The sequence below is a fragment of the Malaya genurostris genome, chromosome 2 (assembly GCF_030247185.1).
Source record: "Malaya genurostris strain Urasoe2022 chromosome 2, Malgen_1.1, whole genome shotgun sequence".
Lineage (NCBI taxonomy): Eukaryota > Metazoa > Arthropoda > Insecta > Diptera > Culicidae > Malaya > Malaya genurostris.
This window is the reverse complement of record NC_080571.1, coordinates 155,669,066-155,691,808: the sequence shown is the minus strand read 5'-3', so window position 1 is coordinate 155,691,808 and position 22,743 is coordinate 155,669,066. Positions and strand designations below refer to the sequence as shown.

Here is a 22,743-nt window from a genome sequence, read left to right as displayed (position 1 = left end):
TATTTAGTTTTCGAACTATTCCCCCTTATGATGCCAATTACTATCTCTCTGTTTCTTGAGGATTGCAATATTATTAGTTTGTTAGTGACAGAGTTTTCATATATATGTATTTTTTTAATCCCCCATGAATTCTTTGGTATATAATATTTTGATTATTTGTTGTATCTTTCTTCATTGTGTTTTCGTAACTTTTACGTGTCCATATTGTCGTATCTGTATTTTTTTCGACATCTTAATTTGAGTACGTAATTTGCACTTTAGAAATCTTCAATTTATTCATATGGTACGCATCTCCTTTTTTTTCATTCCGGGGTCGCGATCCCCTTGTTCACACACACTTAATCACTCATACTAAGATCATTACATAAATGCATACATTAGATAGGCACTATTTGCTGGCCAACGTCGAATTGATAGTCTTTTCGATTGTGTCTTATTCTTTTCTTGTCCATCCGTTATTTTTTTGTTCCAAGTATTTTTTGGTGTCTTTTCAGTGTTAGTTTTATGTTATTTAATGATAAACCATCTTATTTCTCTATAGAAATTCTCCTTATTTATAAAATTATTTCCGTATTCTATGCCATTATGTTTACCTCCCTTGTGTAATGTACTCTTCTTTTTTTCTCAACGCATTGTAACTTTTCCCAAGTTCATTTTAATTTGTAGCATTACAGCTTCCTCCCAAGAACACATTTTTTTCATATCTATAATCTTCCTCTTCGATTTATCATTTTTTTATACTTCTGGCCAACTGGATATTGCTGTGTATGACATGAATCCCATGTTTATAATGTATTTTAATTTTCTTGATTGGTTTCTCATCTAGGATCATTAGAATCGTCATATTTGCCCATATTTTTTCACTTTGTATTACTTAAACTATATGTTTGATTTTCTTATGATATTCCCTTTTTGTTATATCAATATAGCTCGCCTATGTTTCCGCAATATGGCTTTCCCCCGCGATTCATTTTTTCTCATTTCACAATTGTTTTCATTATGTTCGTTTGTGCATTGCCCTTTCAACAGTTGTAATATCTTTTTGTTCGCATTTATTTTTTTTCGTGTTAGAATTGATTCATTTCGACTTTCACTGATAATTTTGCCTTCTTGGTATATTTTCCATGTTTTTATCTTATCCAGTGTTTTCCTTACACTTGGGTTTTAAGTTTTCGTTGAAATCTTATGTCGTAACATTGTATGATGTTTACTGTTAATTTTTTGTTATAATTGTATCCTATTTTTCCTTATTTCAATTACTCTCAGGATTTCAGTTTCCCTTATATTCTCATATCTCATTGTGACTGGCTCCTCTTTTTATTATATATTCTTTTTATTTAGTTTTCCGGTGAAACTCTGATGCCCATACGTTTATTTTCATATATTGCTTTGTATACATTTTGAACCTTTTTATTACTTTTCTAATGGCTAACACTCGGTTCCTCAAGTCGTATACTTTTTCAATCGGTTATTGTGAACCTTTTCTAGTCTATTCCCATTTTTTATAGTTGTTGTTTGCTCACTAGGAAGAGCGACTACTTCATACGGTCCTCTCCAAAGTGATTGTAATTTTTGTCCTGCGCCTTTGGGATTGACTTTTACTAGCACTAAGTCTCTCCACATTGGTTGCCATTCGTTGGAGTTTTTATCATACAATTCTTTGCGCTTTTGTTTAGACGCAATTAGATTCTCCCGGGCTTGATGATGAAGTCGTTTAAATGTAGATCGCTTTTCATTTACCTACGTAGTCCTCATAGTAGATACCATCATTATCGTATTTGTAAACGGAGTTTGGAATGTTCGCGCGTCTTCCGTATTATAATTCAAACAGTGTATAACCCGTTGAGGAATTTACAGTTGTATTATATTCGAAACTGAAGAATGGGAGTAATTGGTCCCATGTTTTCGGTTCGTTACATACGTATTGTCTTGAATAGGCTTTCTATTCCCTATTCGATCGTTCCACCAAGTTTGCTTTTGAATGATATGTACTTGTAGTAATCTTTTTAATTTTTAAAATTTTACATTCATTTTACATTTATTTACATATATAATTATTTACGAAAGTTTGCGCGACCGTGACTCTCTGTTGATTTTTCATCGGTGCTACAATTAAATATCTAGTCAGATCGTCTTGCATAACAAGTCCGTATCTGTTACCCCATTCAGACTCAGGTAATACTACTATGTCCATCAGTGTTGGTGATTGCCGAAAATTTGACAGAAGCTGCTATATTGCTCTCTATATTGTATACAACATTTTCAATCCGTTAGAAGATGCTACAAGAACTCGAGTCGTTCAATGCATAAACCGCGAGAGAATTTTTTTACATATCTTCGCTCCACTTTATACTCTGAGTATTTCACGGCCCTTGAAAAAAAATACAGTCTGATAATGATCGTTGCTATGTGGAATTTCCCAAGAGAGGATCGCAAGTTGACAATTATCGCAGAAAATCGAATCGATGGTTCAACTTGATGTTTCTCATACTAGGTTGTAATATTTCAAAACCCTTGTGTGGAGCATTTACATACATTTTCATAGACACAACTTATACAAAGGTTATATGCACATAGTTAGAATAAGCGGCAATAGTAAAATGATTCTATCGCAATTATCCCCTGCCCATACAGAATCGGATCGCGAAACGAGAATAAGGGACCGTTTGTTGCTTCAGAGAGGATCCCCACAGCAGCGTGCTAACCTTTGATTCTCAGAAATGTCATCGGAAGAAATTCGCTCTCGCACTGGTATCTATTCTATGTTAAATGAGCCATACCGGGCGTTTGTTGTTGCGATGATATTAGTCTCTCTTTGATGGCACTGATTCAATCGTGTGAAGAGTAAAGAGTGAGCATTCTTTGATACGATAAAAGCCATCCTTGATGTCCATATACAATTTCTCGAATGGTTCGGACGATGTCGTAGTAATACTCATTGGAATTTTGTTCGATCCACCTATTTTATTTTTCTGGCACGAGTTACATTGTTTAACATAATTTTCAATATATTTTCTCATATTAGTCCAATGGAATAGCGAACTCATTCTCTTCAACATTCGTTTGCTTCCAACATGTCCACCTAGAGGAGCATCATGGAATTCTTTCAATATGGTTTCGCGGTCTTTTTCTGGCACCCACATCCTGTTTTTTCCTGTGCGTATAGTGTGAAAATTTTATCAAATTTCTCGGCAATAAATCTCAACACATTTGCCTCAGGGGTTTTCTGCATGTTTTGAAATGAAATAATTTGAATTTTCTTTGCATTTTTCATGTCTTCAGGGTAGTTAGTGAATGCATCTACTAAAACATCTATTAGAATTCTTGTATCGGTTATTGATCTACTCGAGGAATTAGAACCAATCCCCATATTTTACGAAATGGAATTGAAAATACTCTTCCATTCAGATAGTCTTTCAAACCGTGTGGTAGGTCCACCAGTTCGTCTAATTCTTTATACGCCAATCTGCTGTTTACTACTATGAAAGTACCTTCAAATTCGCTTTCACTAGCTTTATGTTTTGAAAATTTCAGTCGATCAAATTTGATGTCATTATTATTCATACTTATTTCATATTCTTCGAAATACGAGAGTGCTCCCAAATTTTCCTTTTCGTCCTATCCAAAGTGTATGTTTTCTAATCCGTCCATGTGCGGATTTCACTCTGACCTTTGTTTGTTTTTAAATAGCGTAAATCGTTCAGACTCGTCTGTGAGCTGTCTGGCGGGGGCTGGTTTACCTTCCGCGTTCTTTCGCTTTGCAAGTTCATTTTTTCTGCTTGCTGCTGTTGACGCTTTTGTTGTCTAGTGACTACTGAAATAGGGTGTAAGGACTCGACCTGTTCGGGTAGTCTCGATAAAAAGTCTTTGCCTTGTTTATAGCGAATATCCATTTCCAACCCTTGTAGTTTCAGACGTAGACGCGTTAGCGTGGGCGAAGTTTCTTTTAAATGCCATATTGAAATCAGCGGTCGATGATCAGTGCATACAATAAATCTCTGATTATAAATAAAATGTTTGAAACGGTTCACTGCCCATACGATGGCTAACAATTCTTTTTCAATCGTATGGTACTTTCTTTAAGCACCAGCACCTAGACCTCTGCTCTGAAATTGGCCTATCGATCGATTTTTCATTAGAGAGTACTGCTCCAATAGCGTACTCGCTTGCATCTGTTGTGTTCACGAACGTATCTTTATAGTTCGGTCTAACTAACAGTGTTTCAGAAGTTAAAAAATTTCGCAATTCCTCAAAAGATTTTTGACACTCTTCTGTCCAAGTAAACTTAACATTCTTTCGCAAGAGATCGTTCAATGGTTTACGTTTCTCTGCTATGTAAGGTATGAATTTCCCATAGAAATTTACTGTTCCTAAGAATGACCGAACACCTTTAACTGTTTTTGGTGCCGCCATCTCTTTTATTGTTTTAATATTTTCCTCCATAGGGCGAATTCCTTCTTTGTCAATTACATGTCCTAAATAATTTATTTCATTTTTCAAAATTTGGCATTTACCTGGCTCGACTTTTAGATTATATCGGCGGAGAGCCTCTAAAACTTTGCGTAAGTTTTCATTGTGTTCTTCGATGGTAACACCGAAAACAATTATATCATCCAGATAGACGATTGCCTTAACCCCTTCTATCTCATAAAGTACCGTATTCATTATTCTTTGGAACGTTGACGGGCTGTTACGCAGGCCCATAGGCATTCTTGTGAATTCAAAGTGGCCTTTTGGAGTTGAAAACGCTGTCTTGGCTGCATCTTTTGAGTTAATTTTTACTTGGTAAAATCCTGATTTTAAATCCAAGGTAGGCAAATTTTTACTGTTTCCAAGATTATCTAGAATCTGGTCAATTAGTGGAATTGGGTATATAAATGGCTTGTAACTAAATTTAAAGCCCTGAAGTCAACCAAGATTCTGTATTTCTTGTTACCAAATTCATCGCCCGTCTTGGGAACACATAGGACTGGTGCATTTCACGGACTTTTGCTTGGCCTTATGATACCTTGTTTACGCATTTCTTCAATTTCTTCATTAATATGCCTCTTCGTAGCTTCTGGAAATCTTTATTGCCGTTTATTGATCGGCACATTTGAAGTGGTCTCAATTTCGTGCACTGCCGCATCGGTGATAGTTAATTTGTCCCCCTTTAGATAGAACACATCGCTATATGATGCCATAATTTTCTCTATATCCATAAAATTTGCTCTTTTTAAATGATTTATGTTTATTGATTTTAATACAGATAAAGTTGTACCTACCTTTGCTAAGTAGGTCCCGGCCAGTTATTTGACCGTATCTTTTATTTTCCGTAAGAATTACGTCTGGATTTGTATCTAAATCAAGGAAACATTTGTCTTCCTCGTCACACTCTCTGTCAATAAAATCTGTTTTTTCTTCATTAGTAATATTAGTTCCACAATGCGGAAGCATACTATCTGAACGATCGTCGTTTTTGTATATATCATAGTTTTTCTGGTACGGTGCATTGATGTTATTATTTTTATTCACTTTTTGATTCATTTCATATTTATTATACTTTGCTAAACTGCTCTCCACGACTTCAGCATTAATGATAATAACTTCATTTTTGCCATTCTTTGCATCAGTTTCAATATTTTTTTCGGTTGTCTTATTTCTAGTTGGAGATTTTTTTATTTCCCCGTTGTTGTCTGATTTAGTTGTGCTGTCTAGCAGCTCCTTTTGGTGTTCGTCTAATATTTTCCCCATAGTTAGTTTCTCTAGTCGTATCTCTGTTTGTTTGTTAGCACCCATTGGCGTTTCTCTGTGTATCCTCTCCCGCGTGGGTTCTTTACCCTGTACTAAATATAATGATCCTCTTGGACAAGGTCTCATTTTCGTGCTGAACTCTATAGGTTCTTCTTGCATGTATATTATTCCATTTGTGTTATCTAAACTTGTGACGTATCTATTTATGAATTCCATCTCAAGAATTCCATCGAACCCCAATTCTTCGACTACGTCAAATTTTACTTTTAGATTTACGTCTTGGATTATAAATGCTGCCTCGGTTGTACCTAGGCTTATCCGCGGGATGTTTACTACCCCCGTATACTGTATTCGCTCTTGTCCGTTTATCTTACCAGAGCCTATTTCCTCCACACATTTTCTACTGATTAAGTTGGAACTGGCCCCCGTATCGATTGAAAAAATTTTTTTTATGTGGGTTAGCTGTAGACCTCAATTCGATATCATACGCATTGAACCAATTTCTAGTCATTACATGACTTGTGGTTCCTGACTTCCTTTCTTTTCGAATGCGTTTTTGGTTTACTGACCCAAGATTCATCCTGGCCGCGTCTCGCTGTCTCATTTCTTGTATCATATCTGTGATTTGTCTGACTTGATTTCCCAACTGTGTTTTATATATTCTTTTCAAAGTCTTGCTTTTGAATCATGTCATGGGTTGTTCGGTCCTCTATCCACTCGAGCGGCCCCTTGTTTAGTTTTTTCTGTAGTCGTTGCACTTCATTAATACGATAAAAGCCATCGTCCAAGTACCATGCGCGCGGGTGGTTTTAGGAAATTTAGTGTTGTGGAGATCGACGGTGTGGTCCGTGATGAGAGCCTGACAATCGAAGATCTAATGAAGGACGGAGTAGGTCGTTTCAAAAACCCCGACCTTCAGTCAGTGAACATACTGGAAGGCAAACAATTGCACTCCAAATCGATAGATGGTAAATTCTACCCATCAGATTTATTTCGCGTGATCTTCGCCAGATCTGCGCTCCCAAATTATTTGGTAGTAGTTTTTATTCGTCTACCTGTACGCATGTATGTACCACGGGCGATACACTGTTCCACTTGCAAACAGTTTGGACATACGGCCATTTTTTGTTGCAATAAACCGCGATGCTGTAAATGTGGAGAGGCCTATGAGGACGATTCCTGCAGGAAGACATCTGAAAAATGCATTCACTGTGGCGGAAGTCTTCATGATCTCTCGGTGTGCCCAACGTACATACAGCGGAAAGAAAAACTAAAGGTCTCCATGAAGCAGCGTTCGAAGCGGTCTTACGCGGAAATATAAATAAGAACGGCTTCATCGCACCCTGAGAACCCGTTTTCTCTCTTGCCAGTTGATGAAGGTAGCTCTGACGACCCCGGCGAAGGAACATCTTACCGATTGCCTGGAGGAAGCAGGAAAAGACCAAACTCGGTCTTTCCCAAGCTTCCTCGTAAAAACGTTAGACTGTCTTCGTCGCAGAATAATCAAAGATACGAAAAGTGCTGACTCTGAACCGATGCAAATTCCACCAGGTTTGGGAAACTATAATAAGGAGTATCCAGCACTTCCAGGGGCATCAAAACACCCTAATAACCCCAAATCACAGCAAGAAAATCAGACAAAATCTGGATTGCTGAGATTCTCTGATATCGTGGACTGGTCACTAACAGCCTTCAATATTACTGATCCTCTTAGAAATCTTTTAACTGCTTTGATACCAACAGTAAGAACATTTTTAAAACATTTATCATTCGATGGCTAATTTATCATTAGAAATCGAGGATATTATAACTGTACTCCAGTGGAATTGCAGAAGTATCATCCCAAAACTTGATTCTTTCAAATACCTGCTAAATACTCGTAACTGTGATGCATTTTGCCTGTGTGAAACATGGCTTACTTCTAACATTACCTTAGACTTCCACAATTACAATATTATTCGCCTGGATCGGGACGACTCTTATGGAGGGGTACTTTTAGGAATCAAAAAGTGCTATTCATTTTATAGAATTAATCTCACCCGATACCAGGAATTGAAGTTGTTGCTTGCCAAATCAATATTAAAGGCAAAGATCTATGTATAGCTTCCATCTACATTCCTCCCAGAGTCTCGATAGGGCATCGACTACTCGCAGATATCATGGAACTTCTTCCCACACCACGGTTAGTTTTAGGAGACTTTATCTCCCATGGTACGGGATGGAGCTGCCTATATGATGATAATCGCTCTTCGTTAATCCAAGATCAGTGTGACAACTTCAATATGACCATTCCTAACACAAGAGAAATGACACGATATCCTAGACCTCCTTACAGCGCAAGCGCGCTGGATTGATCCCTGTGCTCGACTTCGCTACAGTTAGATTGCAAGTGGAAGGTAATCTATGATCCTCCCGATAGTGATCACTTGCCGATCTTGCTTTCAATCACCAGTGGTCTAAGACCATTGGAGACAATCAATGTTTCGTATGATCTCACGCGAAACATTGATTGGAAAAGCTACGCGAGCTCGATATCTGAGGAACTAGATATATCACTGGAGCTTCCTCCGGAAGAAGAATATACATTTTTGGCTCTTTTGATTCTCGACACCGCAATTCAATCGCAGACGAAACGTATACCCGGCGCGAAAACTAACATTCGTTCTCCCAACCCATGGTGGGACATAGAGTGCTCAGAGCTGAGAGAGAAAAAAGCATCAGCTTTCATCGAGAAGTTGCATCAGCATGGTCTTTCACCTGTCTTAAACAACTTTTTATCTAATCTATTGTCTGAGAAACACATGCATTTCGAGCATAGTGATTTAACAACATTAAGATTTAGTTACATGGGTCTTTCTCAGGGCTCATGTTTAAGCCCCCTCCTATACAATTTTTACGTAAACGACATCGATGTATGTATCAACACATCTTGCGCGCTAAGACAACTTGCCGACGACAGCGTTGTGTCCATTATATTACCCAAAGCGGGCGATCTGCAATGGCCGTTACAAGATACTCTTGCCAACTTATCAACATGGGCTTTTCAACTGGGAATCGAATTCTCTACGGAGAAAACTGAGCTAGTTGTATTTTCGAGGAAGTGAGAACCAGCCCAATTACAGCTTCAACTAAGGGGTGAAACCATAGCTCAGGTCTTCACATTCGAATATCTCGGGGGGGTGCATTCTATCGACTCATACAATGAGTCGTGAAGTGCTGGCGGGCGTCTTACCGTTGAAAACCCGGTTCTGGGATCTCTCATATCGTCTGCTCATCCGATGCGATATCTTGAATCCAATGATGATTGAAAACTTCGAAAGGCTTGTCGAGCTTAATTCTCAAACCCGTTTTATGTCCTTGTATTTTGATTACATGGCTCAGAATATAAATCCTTCTTCGTTTGTTCCCAATCGTGTTCATTTTGTGGATACTTCTAATCCTACTGTATTTTTCGATACATCCATGAAAGAAGAGATTCGTGGAATTTCGGATCCCATACGCCCTCAAGTGATCCCAAAATTGTTTCACAATAAATTTTGATCAGTCGACTATGAGAAGATGTTCTTAACTGACGGATCAAAACACGATGGGTCCACTGGCTTCGGTATATACAATGAAAACTTCACCGCATTCTTTAAACTCAATGATCCAGCTTCAGTTTACGTCGCAGATCTAGCTGCAATTTAGTGTACCCTTGAGATCATTTACACTCTGCCCACAGATCACTACTTCAATGTAGCGGACAGTCTAAGCTCGATTGAGGCTCTCCGTTCATCGAAGCTTGGAAAGCACTCACCATATTTGCTGGGAAAAATACGGGAACAATTGAGTGCTCTATCTCAAAAATCATACCAGATTACCATGGTTTGGGTCCCTTCACATTGTTCCATACGGGGCAATGAGAGGGCGGACTCACTAGCCAAAGTGGGCGCGCTAGAAGGTGACATTTATGGAAGACCAATTTGCTTCAATGAATTTTTCAGTTGTTGTCGTCAGAAAACTTTAGTAAGCTGGCAATATACTTGGAATAGTGGAACTCTGGGACGATGGTTACACTTTATTCGTGTAATGTCAAGGCTTATGTCTAATCAGTATATGTTCAGCGCGCATCTTCGTCGTGTGGGGCTCGCCGAGAGTGGTGTCTGCGTTTGCGGTGAGGGTGACATCGAGCATGTTGTTTGGATGTGTGTCGAGTATTGTGATGCCAGGTCCCAACTCATAAATCCCCTTCGGGCCCGAGGTATACCGCCCTTCGTACCAGTCCGCGACGTCTTGGCAACTCGGAATCTTCCTTATATGACTCTCATCTACAACTTCTTGAAAACTATCCATGCTCAACTTTAGTGCTCTCCCTATTTCTTTCTCGTCTACAGCTCTATCGCACTCTTCTTTACGCTGCTGAAAGTATGGCCTGTATAAACGATGATTCGGAGCATGCACCTGCCTTGAACTGACTGAGTTGCTGGAAGCTACCCAAAAACGTAACACCAACAAAGCATCCCAATCCAGAATAATCTCTTCATTGCTACAAGCTGAAGAACACGAAGATTCATCGAACGCAAAGTGTGTCTAAAAGATGTATGCCACAAACAAAGGATGTATTTAAATTTCAATTCAATACTGTGTAGGTCGCACCCTCCCTATGTCCCCTTACTAACTCTAGGGGAGTATGCCGCCCCGTAATACGGCATCCCTTTCTCTCTTAATAATAACCAGACAATCGGCCACGTTAAGCTAAAGCAAATGAGTCCAATAAAATTAATTTTATTTGAAAAAACTACAAGGATCAGCCCCATGGTTGTTCGAGCCATTGATGTGGAACAAGGCAACCAAAATGATCGACATTTTCAATTAATCGTCAGACTTTTGAATACGCAAATACACGAGAGTCTGCTTAGATTGATTTTAATTAGGAACCAACACCGGACACGCGAACCCAGAATGTTGACTCTATTTGTCTTGATTTGTATTTGTTTTGTAGCCGACGAAATTACATCAATAGCCCAAATGTATACAATCATATGTTTGTACATGCTTGCGAACGGATATCGATATTTAAGCTTCTCTTCGTCAAGCTTGTGTTCAAGTTTTGTATGCAAGCAGTTATTTTTATAGCGTTTCTATACCATTACTACCATTCTGCGATTTCGGTTGAAGCGATAAACTTTTTCTCATTATGAATCGAGTTCATCTTATATAAATAAGAAATTAATCTTATGCACTCAAAATTTACGCTGGGGTAGTTGTTAATTTCTCAGGCGAAACGACATAATATGGAATTTCATCCGATCTTGCATGACACAAGATCAGAGCACACCAAGTAAAGCTTCAAATCGTTTTATGGCACTTTTTGTCTTGCTGCCTAGCAACAACCTACGTCTGGCATGCTACATGCAGGACTAAAACGTTAGCTATAATTTCGCTTTTATTTATAGATTCGCGTGCTTCCAACAGCTTCGCTTTTGCATCGATTGACCAATCAGAGCGATGCTTTCCCTTTGATATATCGCTTACTCCTTCAAAACCGTCGACTATGGCAGGGAAATCCGGTGTGCCGGAGATTTTTTTGCAGACAAAATAGGACACTGCTAGCTATTAATCAACATTTCAATGATATACAATTAAAAAAATGGCTATGAACATTCAAATCAATACGTAGAAATATTTCCAATCAAATGGTGACATAATATTAAGAATTGATATAAAATTGACTGAGCTGTAATTGTTCAAAGCCTGATCACATTTCTACGTGTATTTTTCTTGAGTTTCTAATTTGCACCCCTATATAGAAAACAAAAATGTGTTCCACATTAGAAAAACACGGTTCTATTTTCTTGCTTTTACACTATGGCAACAATCGTATTCGAATGTTCGAATATTCTTAATGACTGGACTTTACCGTTCTGTTTTCGCGGTCGAAACAACAATAAAGAGAATGAATAATATTCTCAATCACAGAATTTCCGACATATTGGATGAAATATTTTACTCTGATTTTCTGATATATTGGGTGGAATACTTTACTTTTATAATTTTCCTGAAGTTCACAAAGCTAAGGTTACTCGCGACGCCGCCTTGTTTTACATAGCTTCTTCTGGGTTCTACGAACTGGAACTGAAACTGAACTCACGTAAACTGACTGTCCGACTAACGGTTATTTACCGTTCACTCTTTGGGGCCGACTAACGCCTAACTCTTCTCAACTATGGGTTTTTAAGCTAGTAACATTTACTCTCGGGTAAAGCCCGAAGATTTTAGTACAAACCGAGCTTGTGATTTTAAGTAGAAAGTTCATCCGACTTTCTCCCGAAGTTCTACCGAAAGCACTGTCACTATGCCAGTGGCAGTGGGCAGTGCCCGTGAAAAGATATTTTTGTTGTTACTCGTCGCGTTTACGCTGACGTGAAGGCTTGCCCGGTACTAGACACGAAGAAATCAAAATTGTCATACACACTGTTAAATACATAACACATTGCCCTGATCGGTTCATTCTGACCATACTCTGTAAGTTGAAAATCGAGCCTCAAGAAATTCCACGCTCTAAGGCTTCTCGGAGGAACATTGATATGTATTTGAGAAAGAATCTCCGGAGCATCGATTTGTCCACTTAGTAATTTTGTAAATAAATGGTCCCATAGCCTGCTATAGAATTTCATCTCGATACGACTTCTGGGTCCGAAGATGATATGCACAAAAAAATGGAAAAATATGCACTCACTTTTCTCAGAGATGGCTCAACCGATTTTCACAAACTTAGATTCAGATAAAAGGACTAAAATTTTCATAGCCTATTTAATTTTATTTGGATCCGACTTCCGGTTTCGGAGTTACATTTATTTATTTATTTATTTATTTGAACTACCAACTACCAACTAAGATTCAAATGAAAGGTCTTATAGTTTCCTAAAAAAATTTAGAACATTATATCCGGATACGTCCTTCGGTTCCGGAACTAAAGCGTTATGAGTGGTTTTTCACAAACGATAATCGAAAACAGGTACAAATCCCAAAAAACTGTCTGATAAATTATTCTAATTTGCAGAGCTTGTTAGTTTGTAGGCGTAAAAACTCAATTCGGCACTACTGGTCCTTTTCCTGCTCCGGAACCACAGAAAGTGGTGATGGAAAACTCCAAAAATAGAACTCACTTCGATTTCCCTGCGATGCTTGACCCAATTTTCATAAATCATGATTTGAATTGAAGCTCATATTATCTTTAAAAATACTGCGAAATTTCATCCGGATCCGACTTCCGGTGCCGCAGTTACAGGGCGATGAGTGTCAAAGTTTTCAAACCGCCATATAGATAGACAATATGTACAACACCGAAAAAAGAAGAAAACACAACACAAACGATGCGTGCTTTGTTCTATTTCGAACACGCTATGAAGGAATCGGAACGGTTACGGATGTCTGCTAATGGTGTGTGATATTAGACTATTAGACGGTGCTGCAGTTGATAAATTTTTTAGCTTTTTTATGATAAGTGCGATTGAAAGTATAAACGAATGTCATTGAATTCAGATTTATTTGAAAAAATATGCAATTTTCACAGCCAATAATTCAGTAATACCGTGCCTGTGGTGTAATGATGTCAATAATAATAGTAATAGTAATAATCCTACTATATGTTTTATGCTGCTGATGCATGCTGTTTAGCTTGACTTACATATGCAGAAGTAACAGAAACGCAGGTTCGCTTCGTTTGTTAGATTTCGTCTAATTGGTTTAATCGAAATAGAGCATGAGATAGTAAGTCTAAGTTTTACTACTCAAAACTGTTCCAATTTGTAGGTCATATTTGTTGCTGGCAAACAAACCAACTTCGGCTATTCCGGTCATCTGAATCGGGTTTTGGAAGAATTAGAAATGACGATTAAAAATTGCAAAAGGGTCTCACTAGCTTTCTTTCAAGATGGGCACATCGATTTTCACAAACTTATAGGAAAAGTCTTACAGTTTCATACGGAATTCCTAAATTTGTTGTAGATACTACTTCCAGTTCCGGGACTACAGGGTAAACAGGGTTTGTGGAGTTTGTTAGATTAGGTCCGAACGATTTTCTGTTCAATGGACAGTTGTTTTGGTGAATTCTACAGTAATCCTTCTCGAGCTAGCTTTATAGTTGATCAGTATCAAACGAGGAAAACAGATTGAAAAATGACACGCGAATGCAACTATTTGAAGAAAATCGCGAAAATGTTACCTCAGAAGCGGAACTCGATTCCGTAGCTAGCTCTAAACAGGGGTAATTGTTTTACCAATAAAACTAACCTGCATATGAAAACAAGTGAAGAAACAACCCAATTGACTAGAAGAACCAAGCATGCTTAGCTTTATTTGGCCACCACAGCATTCAATTATAGTCCTATCTCTATGGAAACCCACACAGAAGAAATAACACACTCCGCATCGCAAGTCTATCTTCACTTTCTGCTTTGCAGTCAGACGCTGATTTGAGATTTTACTTATTTATCATAAATACGTTTGTTTCATATGGCAATATGCATTAGTTTTTCTTCGCCGTAGCATCCACCATATATAGCACTTTAAACCTAATATGTTTGGAATACAGTCATAACGGTAACTATTTGATAAAACATTTTACTTCTAGTTTGCTCGAATACCACATTAGTATTTCGGTATTCATTAGTTAATCTACTCGAAAACACTGCTTTTATGAAAAGATTAGGTACTATAAATTACATTAAAGAAAAAAATAACATGATCATGATCATGATCTTATAACTATCTTAAAGTAAGGTGGCTGGCTATGGGTTGAACTCATTTTATTTCATTCCTCTGGTCCTCTCTTTATTTTCAGAATCTAGAAAAATTTTACCTAAGAAATTTAGGGAAGCGTATATATATATATATATATATATATATATATATATATATATATATATATATATATATATATATATATATATATATATATATATATATATATTATATATATATATATATATATATATATATATATATATATATATATATATATATATATATATATATATATATATCTATATATATATATATATATATATATATATATATATATATATATATATATATATATATATATATATATATATATATATATATATATATATATATATATATATATATATATATATAAGCTGAGTAATTAAATATACGTTTTTTTTACAGGAAACCAATGACATTGGTCAAACAAGTTCATTGGATCCTCAATTGGAACGGCAAGTAGAAACTATACGAAATTTGGTTGATTCGTATATGAAAATTGTAACAAAAACTACTCGCGATATGGTGCCAAAAGCAATAATGATGCTGATCATTAACAATTCAAAAGATTTCATAAATGGTGAATTGCTTGCGCATCTCTACGCAACCGGTGATCAAGTATTTAGCCTCACAATTTGAATTAGATTTGTCTTTATCAATATTACTTTTCTGACAGGCCTCAATGATGGAGGAAAGCCCAGAAGAAGCACAGAAACGCGAGGAAATGCTGCGAATGTATCATGCATGTAAGGAAGCTTTGAGAATAATAGGTATGTATTGCTTTATGCCAACAATCATTCAACTGTTTCGCCTTTCTCTATATAAAGGTAAAAGAATTTCAGAAATGTAAAAGAAGCACAGAGTTATATACCATTCGATGCACCTCGACGAGATCAATGTGTATGCGTGTCTGTATGGCTTTCAACGACTTCTTGTCGCTCAATTTTTTCGGAGATGACTGAACCGATTTCAACAAACTTGGGCATATTCGAATGCTACTTTTGGGCTAGTGGTTTATGGTTCCGGGGATATAATGCTTTAAGTGACATAACCGACAAAACACGTTGTTTTTTTTCCTCGCTCAATTTGTTCAGAGATTACAGAACCGATTTTAACAAATTTAAGCTCGTTTGAAAGCTACTATTGAGCCATTGATCTAGTTCGCAGACCAAATGACAGTCACTTCTGGTTACGGAGATATAATGGTAAAAGTGACACAACCGACAATACGCACTTTGTTTCTTACGTGTCTCGTAGCTCGTTTGAAAGCTACTATTGGGCCATTTAGCAAGTTCAAAGGCTGTATGATAAAACCTTGCACCGAACCGAAATATGCAACTTTATGCAGCTGATGTTTACACAATTCACAGTAAAAGATATGCCCAACACTATAAAAAATATCTGAGCTTTTTCGAAGTTAGTTTTAGCAATTGAGTTATGGCAACCCACTTAAAACTAGTTTTCTAATCATAAATTGTTTTTTTATGAATACTTTGTTGTGCTTGGAATAATTTGTAGAAACTATAAAATCCCATAATTTTGTAGAAGGTAATGCATAGGTTTAATCTTTTCTGGAAAAGTTATATATCATTTTACCTTTTTTTACCTAGGAAACCTTGTGTCGATGCGAAATATGCAATTTAATGCAGCAAACTTTTACAATACTAATAGGAAAATGTGTTTCTAATCCAATTTATTTTCCAATGAGAATATCTTGAGTACTATTCGTGTGACTCATTTTCACTATGGCCATGCTGAAACCATGAATGGTTGAGAAACGGAGGGCGTCACGCGTCTGCCATTACTGTAATTCACTTTTGCAGTGAGCGTCGCACGATCAACATCTCGTCTTAAAAATCGTCTTGCTTCGCGGTAACTCAATTTATTTACACATTGAAACATGGAATCTCTTCGTAAACATTTTTTCTAATATTGTTAATTATCGAAAAGTAAACAAAATAAAAATCGCAACAATTTGCTTAAGTTGCGGGTGTAAGCACGGACACATACATACCTCAGCTTGGAAAAGCAAAAACTATAGCAAAATAAAAAGGAAAAAACCGCGATGATAACAAGTTGAGGTCATTACTACTAACGTTATGTACTAGCGAAGAGACATTTAACTATTTACACTATGCTAGAGCTCCCAGTGGAATGTAGAATTCCTTTTAAGGGGCTCTTACTAATATTTCAAAACTTACAAAAACTAACAGTAATTATTATTAACTAATTAACTAACAGTAATCTATTCATTTCAACACTTGAGCAGGAAAAAAACCCCTCTTGAGTAGACTGTGGTACCAGCACTTGCTCAAAAGGGCACAAAAACCTCCTCTACTTTTAAGATTGCAACATTTGAACAAAGACTCGAATTGATAAGTTGATAAATGTATGAATGAATGGGTACATGATGTTACGAATTAATAAATGAATTAATCAATGAATGAATGAATGAATAAAAGAGTTTATGAGTGAGGGAAGTAATGATTGAGTGAATCAGTGTATGAATGAGTGAATGAATGAATGAATGGATGAGTGAATGAATGAGTAGATGATGGAAGGATGAACTGTACAAACACAAAAATACGGTTGATACGAAAACAGTATATAGTTAGCTATCTCTGTCTTTAGGTAGCGCTTTAATCTCATTTTGAATTCGACCGGATATGCATACATGCATAGCATGTATAGTAAAAATCTATATGCATATTTTATCTTGTTATACACTATATTAACTTGAAAGCTGGAAAGGAATTGTCACTGGAAGCAGGGCCGCCGAGAGAAAAAACCGTGCCTGGGGGGATTTCAATACGAGCCCAATTTTAATACGGCAACACCTCTATCTTGAAGGATTGAACGAGAAAAAAAAAGGTTCCAAGGTATGTTCCATTATGAGCAAAAATTTTTTTACGGGCCCCCTAAAAAGTTCGGGCTCGGGGGGTGGGGGTCCGGGAATCCCCCCCCCCCCCTCTCGACGGCCCTGACTGGAAGCAATTGATATACTAGTACTTACTACAGAACAAGAAAATACAGAGCAAGAAATCAGCGACATAGAGAACTCGCACGATAGCGTGACTGATACTGATTGATCGAATGCAATGCGACTAAGTGAAAATAATGTAATGTAATTAGGTAATCTTGTAAAACATCGTCAAAGATACGTTAGCTCTCAAAAATCAGTTCAGACTTTTGACCGTCTTTTTCCAATTTTGGATCACTGTGCGATGTTTCGGCCTTTTGTGTAGGCCTTTTCCAAGGAAAACTGGAAAATGTATTATGTTACATTGACAAAAACTTAAAGCGTTCAACATATGATACAATGTGGAACTTACTAAAGTCTATCGTTTATTTTAAAAAATGTCGATGTCTGACGCTACGTTGTCTGGTCAATTTTAAAACATGCTTTAAGATACAAATGGTCATTTACATATGGCGTTTTTCATTGAAACACAGTGTGGGGAGTGGATTGCTCTGGTTTTGCACTTTCGCGCGGTAATGGCACTAAAAGATCGTCGAAAAATTGCACTTCTGTCCGAAAGTGCGAAACCAGGGCAATCCACGCCACTACTGTTTTTAAATGAAATACGACAATAAATTTTGAATCAAAAACTTAACGACTATTCGGAAGTTTTCATCATGGTGATCAAGATACAATGAGGATGTCAACGTTATTAAGTAACGTTATCGTTGAAAAGCTCACCAAAGTGATGTGTAGAGTAAGGTAGTATTGGTGTTCATCGGTAAGTTGCCATTTCTTTTCGTATTGTGTTTGATGAATTGAAAAGAATGTAGAATACTAGCGTAAGTGGTGTTGAGGCCTTGTATATCGGTGCGATGATTAACAGTTTCGGTAGTATTAAAAATATGACACATTTCCAACAAAGGCAATGCAGTAGATCTCAAAGATCGATCTATGATCTTTTTTTTCCAATGTAAAACTGTGTCCTTAGTTGATGGTGTGATGAATGAGTGCTGTTTTTTTTTCTTTTAGCCTTGATATTTCTTCGTCTGCTTGTGGTGGTGGATTTCCATATTTGAAATAATAATTAATGTTAGATCGCTGACTACTGAGTCTGGTTTTTAGTTTGGTTAGTGGTACTCATTCCAATGTATGAATTTTCACAATCATTGCAAGGAATGCTATAGATGACGTTTGATTGTTGTAACGGATAAACAGAAATCTTCAATTGGTCGGAATAGAGATTGTGTTGTTTTATTGTTGGGAAGTCCGGTTTCAGCGATTTTATAATTTGTTTGCTATGAATTGGTATGCAAGTTATGGATCTATATTGAATTTGTTGTTGCATATCGTTGGTTGGCATATTGGTTTTATCAGTGTTTTCAGTTTCTGTCTCCTGGGCTATATCGTTCTGTTCTTAGGCAACTAAATTTGATGACAGCGTGTTATGATAAGATGATGATGATGGTCCCATCTCATACCCCTGGTGTATGAGCTGAACGAGTTATCTAAGTGATCATTAATATTATTACATACTTTAACCAGTAATCAAAAATAGAAACGAGCTGGTTAACTAAGTAGGCATAGGTTCTCCTTCGAAGGAATAGCTGAACAAAAAGAAATTACTATGCTATATTATATTACAATTACTATCCAGGGTTGATCAAGAAAATTTCCAACACGGCAAAAACCTTGATCTAATTAGGAATCGAGCCCAATATCTCGACCAGTATCTGAAAATTCATCAGGCCCTTCCCACCGGACCAGTTCATCGTTACCATCACCAGCTACGATGGAATAACGTGACTGTGAATGAGCCAAGTCCAATTTCATCAACAACTGTAGATCCCATCAATTCAGCCATATTCTATTTCTAGATTGTGACTGCGTAACGCGCGTAGGCTCAAACTTGTGCGGACAACACTTTTATTGTATCTTTATCAACTCTAAAATAACGACGAAGGCATGGTTCAGGTGGTTAGATGTGAGTAGGGATTCGTGTGATGTCCAGACTCATGTTCAATCACTACACGTTAGGCGCACATCTCCTTCGAATTGGTCTCTCCCAGACTAATCATTGTGCTTGTGGCGAAGGTTATCGCGATATTGATCATGTCGTTTGGTCATGCGTGGAGTAGCGTGATGTCAGATCTCAACTAATAAATTCTTTGCGTAGCCAAGATAGACTATCCAATGTCCCAGTTTGCGTCATTCTTGCTTCCATACATGAAACTACTTTATCATTTCATAAAGACAATTGGACTCAAATGACCCTTTTAGGTCTTAGTTCCAACTCCAGCAGCGTTCATACATTCAACCAATAGTTCAAATACAAATGATGTAATGATAGAAACAAACTCGAAATAATCTATGAAATTATCAACAAAATGAATAAAAATAGAACCTTATTTTATAAATTATAGCAGTTAATCGTTTGCTTCAAACAATTTTCTTGTGTAAATTTAATGATAAATGACGAAATACCTAATATGATATTGAAAATATAAAAGGAATGTGTTTTATTGAATTCAAATCGTTGTGACTATATTAGAATTATATTTGGATAAGAATTCTGTGTAAAAGTTATGCTACGGCGAGGAAAAACTTATGTTAACTGCCTTTAGAAATCAACGTATATATTGAAAAATAACTAAAATAATAATAAAAAAATCCATCATCATCATAATAACTTTAAACATCTACAAAAAAAAATAGTCAAAATACAATCTTCTTCATTTTACACAAATTACATCAAATTATAAGAAATGAAATACATAACTGTTTGAACTCAGTTAGAATTATAGCACGTTTGATCTGTCTGGGCATCGAATTGAAAAAAAACTACAAGGATCAGCCCCATGGGGTTGTTCGAGCCATTGATGTGGAACAAGGCAACCAAAATTTCTAATGATCTACAATCAAACAGTTGAATCAATCGTCACACTTTTTTTACGTTGCTGACAGTAGGGCCTGTATAAACGATGATTCGGAGCATTCACCTGCCTTGACCTGACTGAGTTGCTGGAAGTTACCCAAAAACGTCACACCAACAAAGCATCCCAATCCAGAATAATCTCTTCATTGCTACAAGCTGAAGAACATGAAGATTCATCGAACGTATGCCACAAACAAATGATGTATTTAAATTTCAATTCAATACTGTGTAGGTCCCACCCTCCCTATGTCCCCTTACTAACTCTAGGGGAGTATGCCACCCCGTAATACGGCATCCCTTTCTCTCTCTCAAACAACAAGACAATCGGCCACGTTAAGCTAAAGCAAATGAGCCCAATAAAATTTTATTTGAAAAAAATCGTCACACTTTTGAATTCGCAAATGTACGAGAGTCTGCTTAGATTGAACCAAAACCGAACACGCGTACCCAGAATATAGACTTTATTTGTCGTGATTTGTATTTGTTTTGTAGCCGACGAAATTACACCAATAGCCCAAATGTATGCAATTATATGTTTGTACACGATACGGATATCGATATTTAAGCTTCCCTTCGCAAAGCTTGTGTTCAAGTTTTGTATGCAAGCAGTTATTTTTATAGCGTTTCTCTACCATTAAAACCATTCTGCGATTTCGGTTGAAGCGATAAACTTTTTCTTATTATCAATCGAGTTCATCTTATAGAAATTGGAAATTAATCTTATGCACTCCAAATTTACCCTGGGGTAGTTGTCAATTTCTCAGGTGAAACGACATAACATGGAATTTCATCCGAACTTGCATGACACAAGATCAGAGCATGCCAATTAAAGCTTCAAATCGTTTTATGGCACTTTTTGTCTTGCTGTCTAGCAACAACCTACCTCTAGCATGGTACTCGTAGGACTGAAACGTTAGCTATAATTTTGCTTCTATTTATAGATTCGCGTGCTTCCAACAGCTTCGCTTTAGCATCGATAGACCAATCAGAGCAATGCTTTCCCTTTGATATATCGCTTACTCCTTCAAAACCGTCGACTATGGCAGGGAAATCCACTATGCCGGAGATTTTTTGCAGTAAAATAGGATTCTGCTAGCTATTAATCAACATTTCAATGATATACAATTAAAAATACGTGGTTATGAACATTCAAATCAATGCGTAGAAATATTTTCAATCAAATGGTGACATAATACTAATAATTGATACAAAATAGACTGAGCTGTAAGTGTTTAAAACCTGACCACTTTTCTACGTGTAGTTTGTGATTTGCACCCCTAATAAAGATGTGTTCCACATCAAAAAATTCCTTTGTACAGTAGCGATTTCTGTGATCTGCCTAATAGAAAATTTAGTGTTCTTATATCTGATGTATTTCTGGTATTTATTTATTTCTGTTTTTGTCCATCGGATAAATGAATCTAAATGGACAGATAGGGTGAGAAAAGCCCATTTGAGCCCGGACACCAACAGGAGCAGCTTTTAAAGTATACTAAATCACAAACGGAGGCGTTCCACCGGACTGCATCTGACGTCAAAAGTCACTACTTTGAAATTTTCGATAGTGTCGAGCGCTTAGTCATTGACGTAAAGCAGTCATTACTTAATATCAGCAAAAATGACAATAGCATTTGCGGCAATCTAGGTCAGCGTATACAGTCATGCGAGGCCTCTCTGCAAAGTCACCACTTGTGGCTGAACATCCAAATTAAATCCTAATAATTTAATTTAAACTCATATTCCAATAAATAGTTATTTAAAAAAAAACGACCGTAAACAGTGCAATCGCCGGCTTCAGGAGAAACAGAGTAAAACAAATGACAACGTCAACTTCAACACAAACTATAAAAGCAACAGTGACAAAACCAAAAATAATATCAATAACATCACCTGCAACAACAATGAAATTAGTCAATCTTCACCGTCAGTTATCCAAAATGCCTTAAATTCGGACAAGGAATTACTGACAGCAGCGCATGTTCAATTTTCTGGACAACGAAGTACAAATGTCAGTTTTACCTCAATGCTTAATATATATCAGGTTTCCCATAGAGCTTAGGATTGGCTAAGTCGTGTTCAACTGCTGTTGACACGAAACCCTCCTCCGCTTCAGTCATCCAAGATCTCATTCGAATATTTGCTACTACCACCAAGATCTGTGCTAGTGGCGGCTCCAAGTCGGCTTACGCCAGGCACTTCAACGCACACCACCAGACCCTCCTACTCACTGATGTCTCAAAGTGCTAGGCGAACCGCGCAGCACCACTTGTACGTCAGCGGTAATGTATAGGCAAACGACTTAAGCGCCATCCATTTTAAGGGCTAATTGCTTCGGCAGTTGAGTTGT

The 22,743-nt window shown here is 37.0% G+C and overlaps 1 protein-coding gene across 4 annotated transcripts in view; it reads left to right on the top strand.

Annotated features, from left to right (window-relative positions):
- Positions 1-22,743, top strand: part of LOC131429748 (dynamin) — a 1,035,717-nt gene that overhangs the window by 685,823 nt on the left and 327,151 nt on the right. For all 4 annotated transcript variants that reach the window (XM_058594080.1, XM_058594078.1, XM_058594079.1 and 1 more), the window contains 2 exons: positions 14,908-15,120; positions 15,179-15,272. In XM_058594080.1, coding sequence (XP_058450063.1) covers positions 14,908-15,120; positions 15,179-15,272 — 307 coding nt within the window. The remainder of the gene's footprint in view (positions 1-14,907; positions 15,121-15,178; positions 15,273-22,743) is intronic.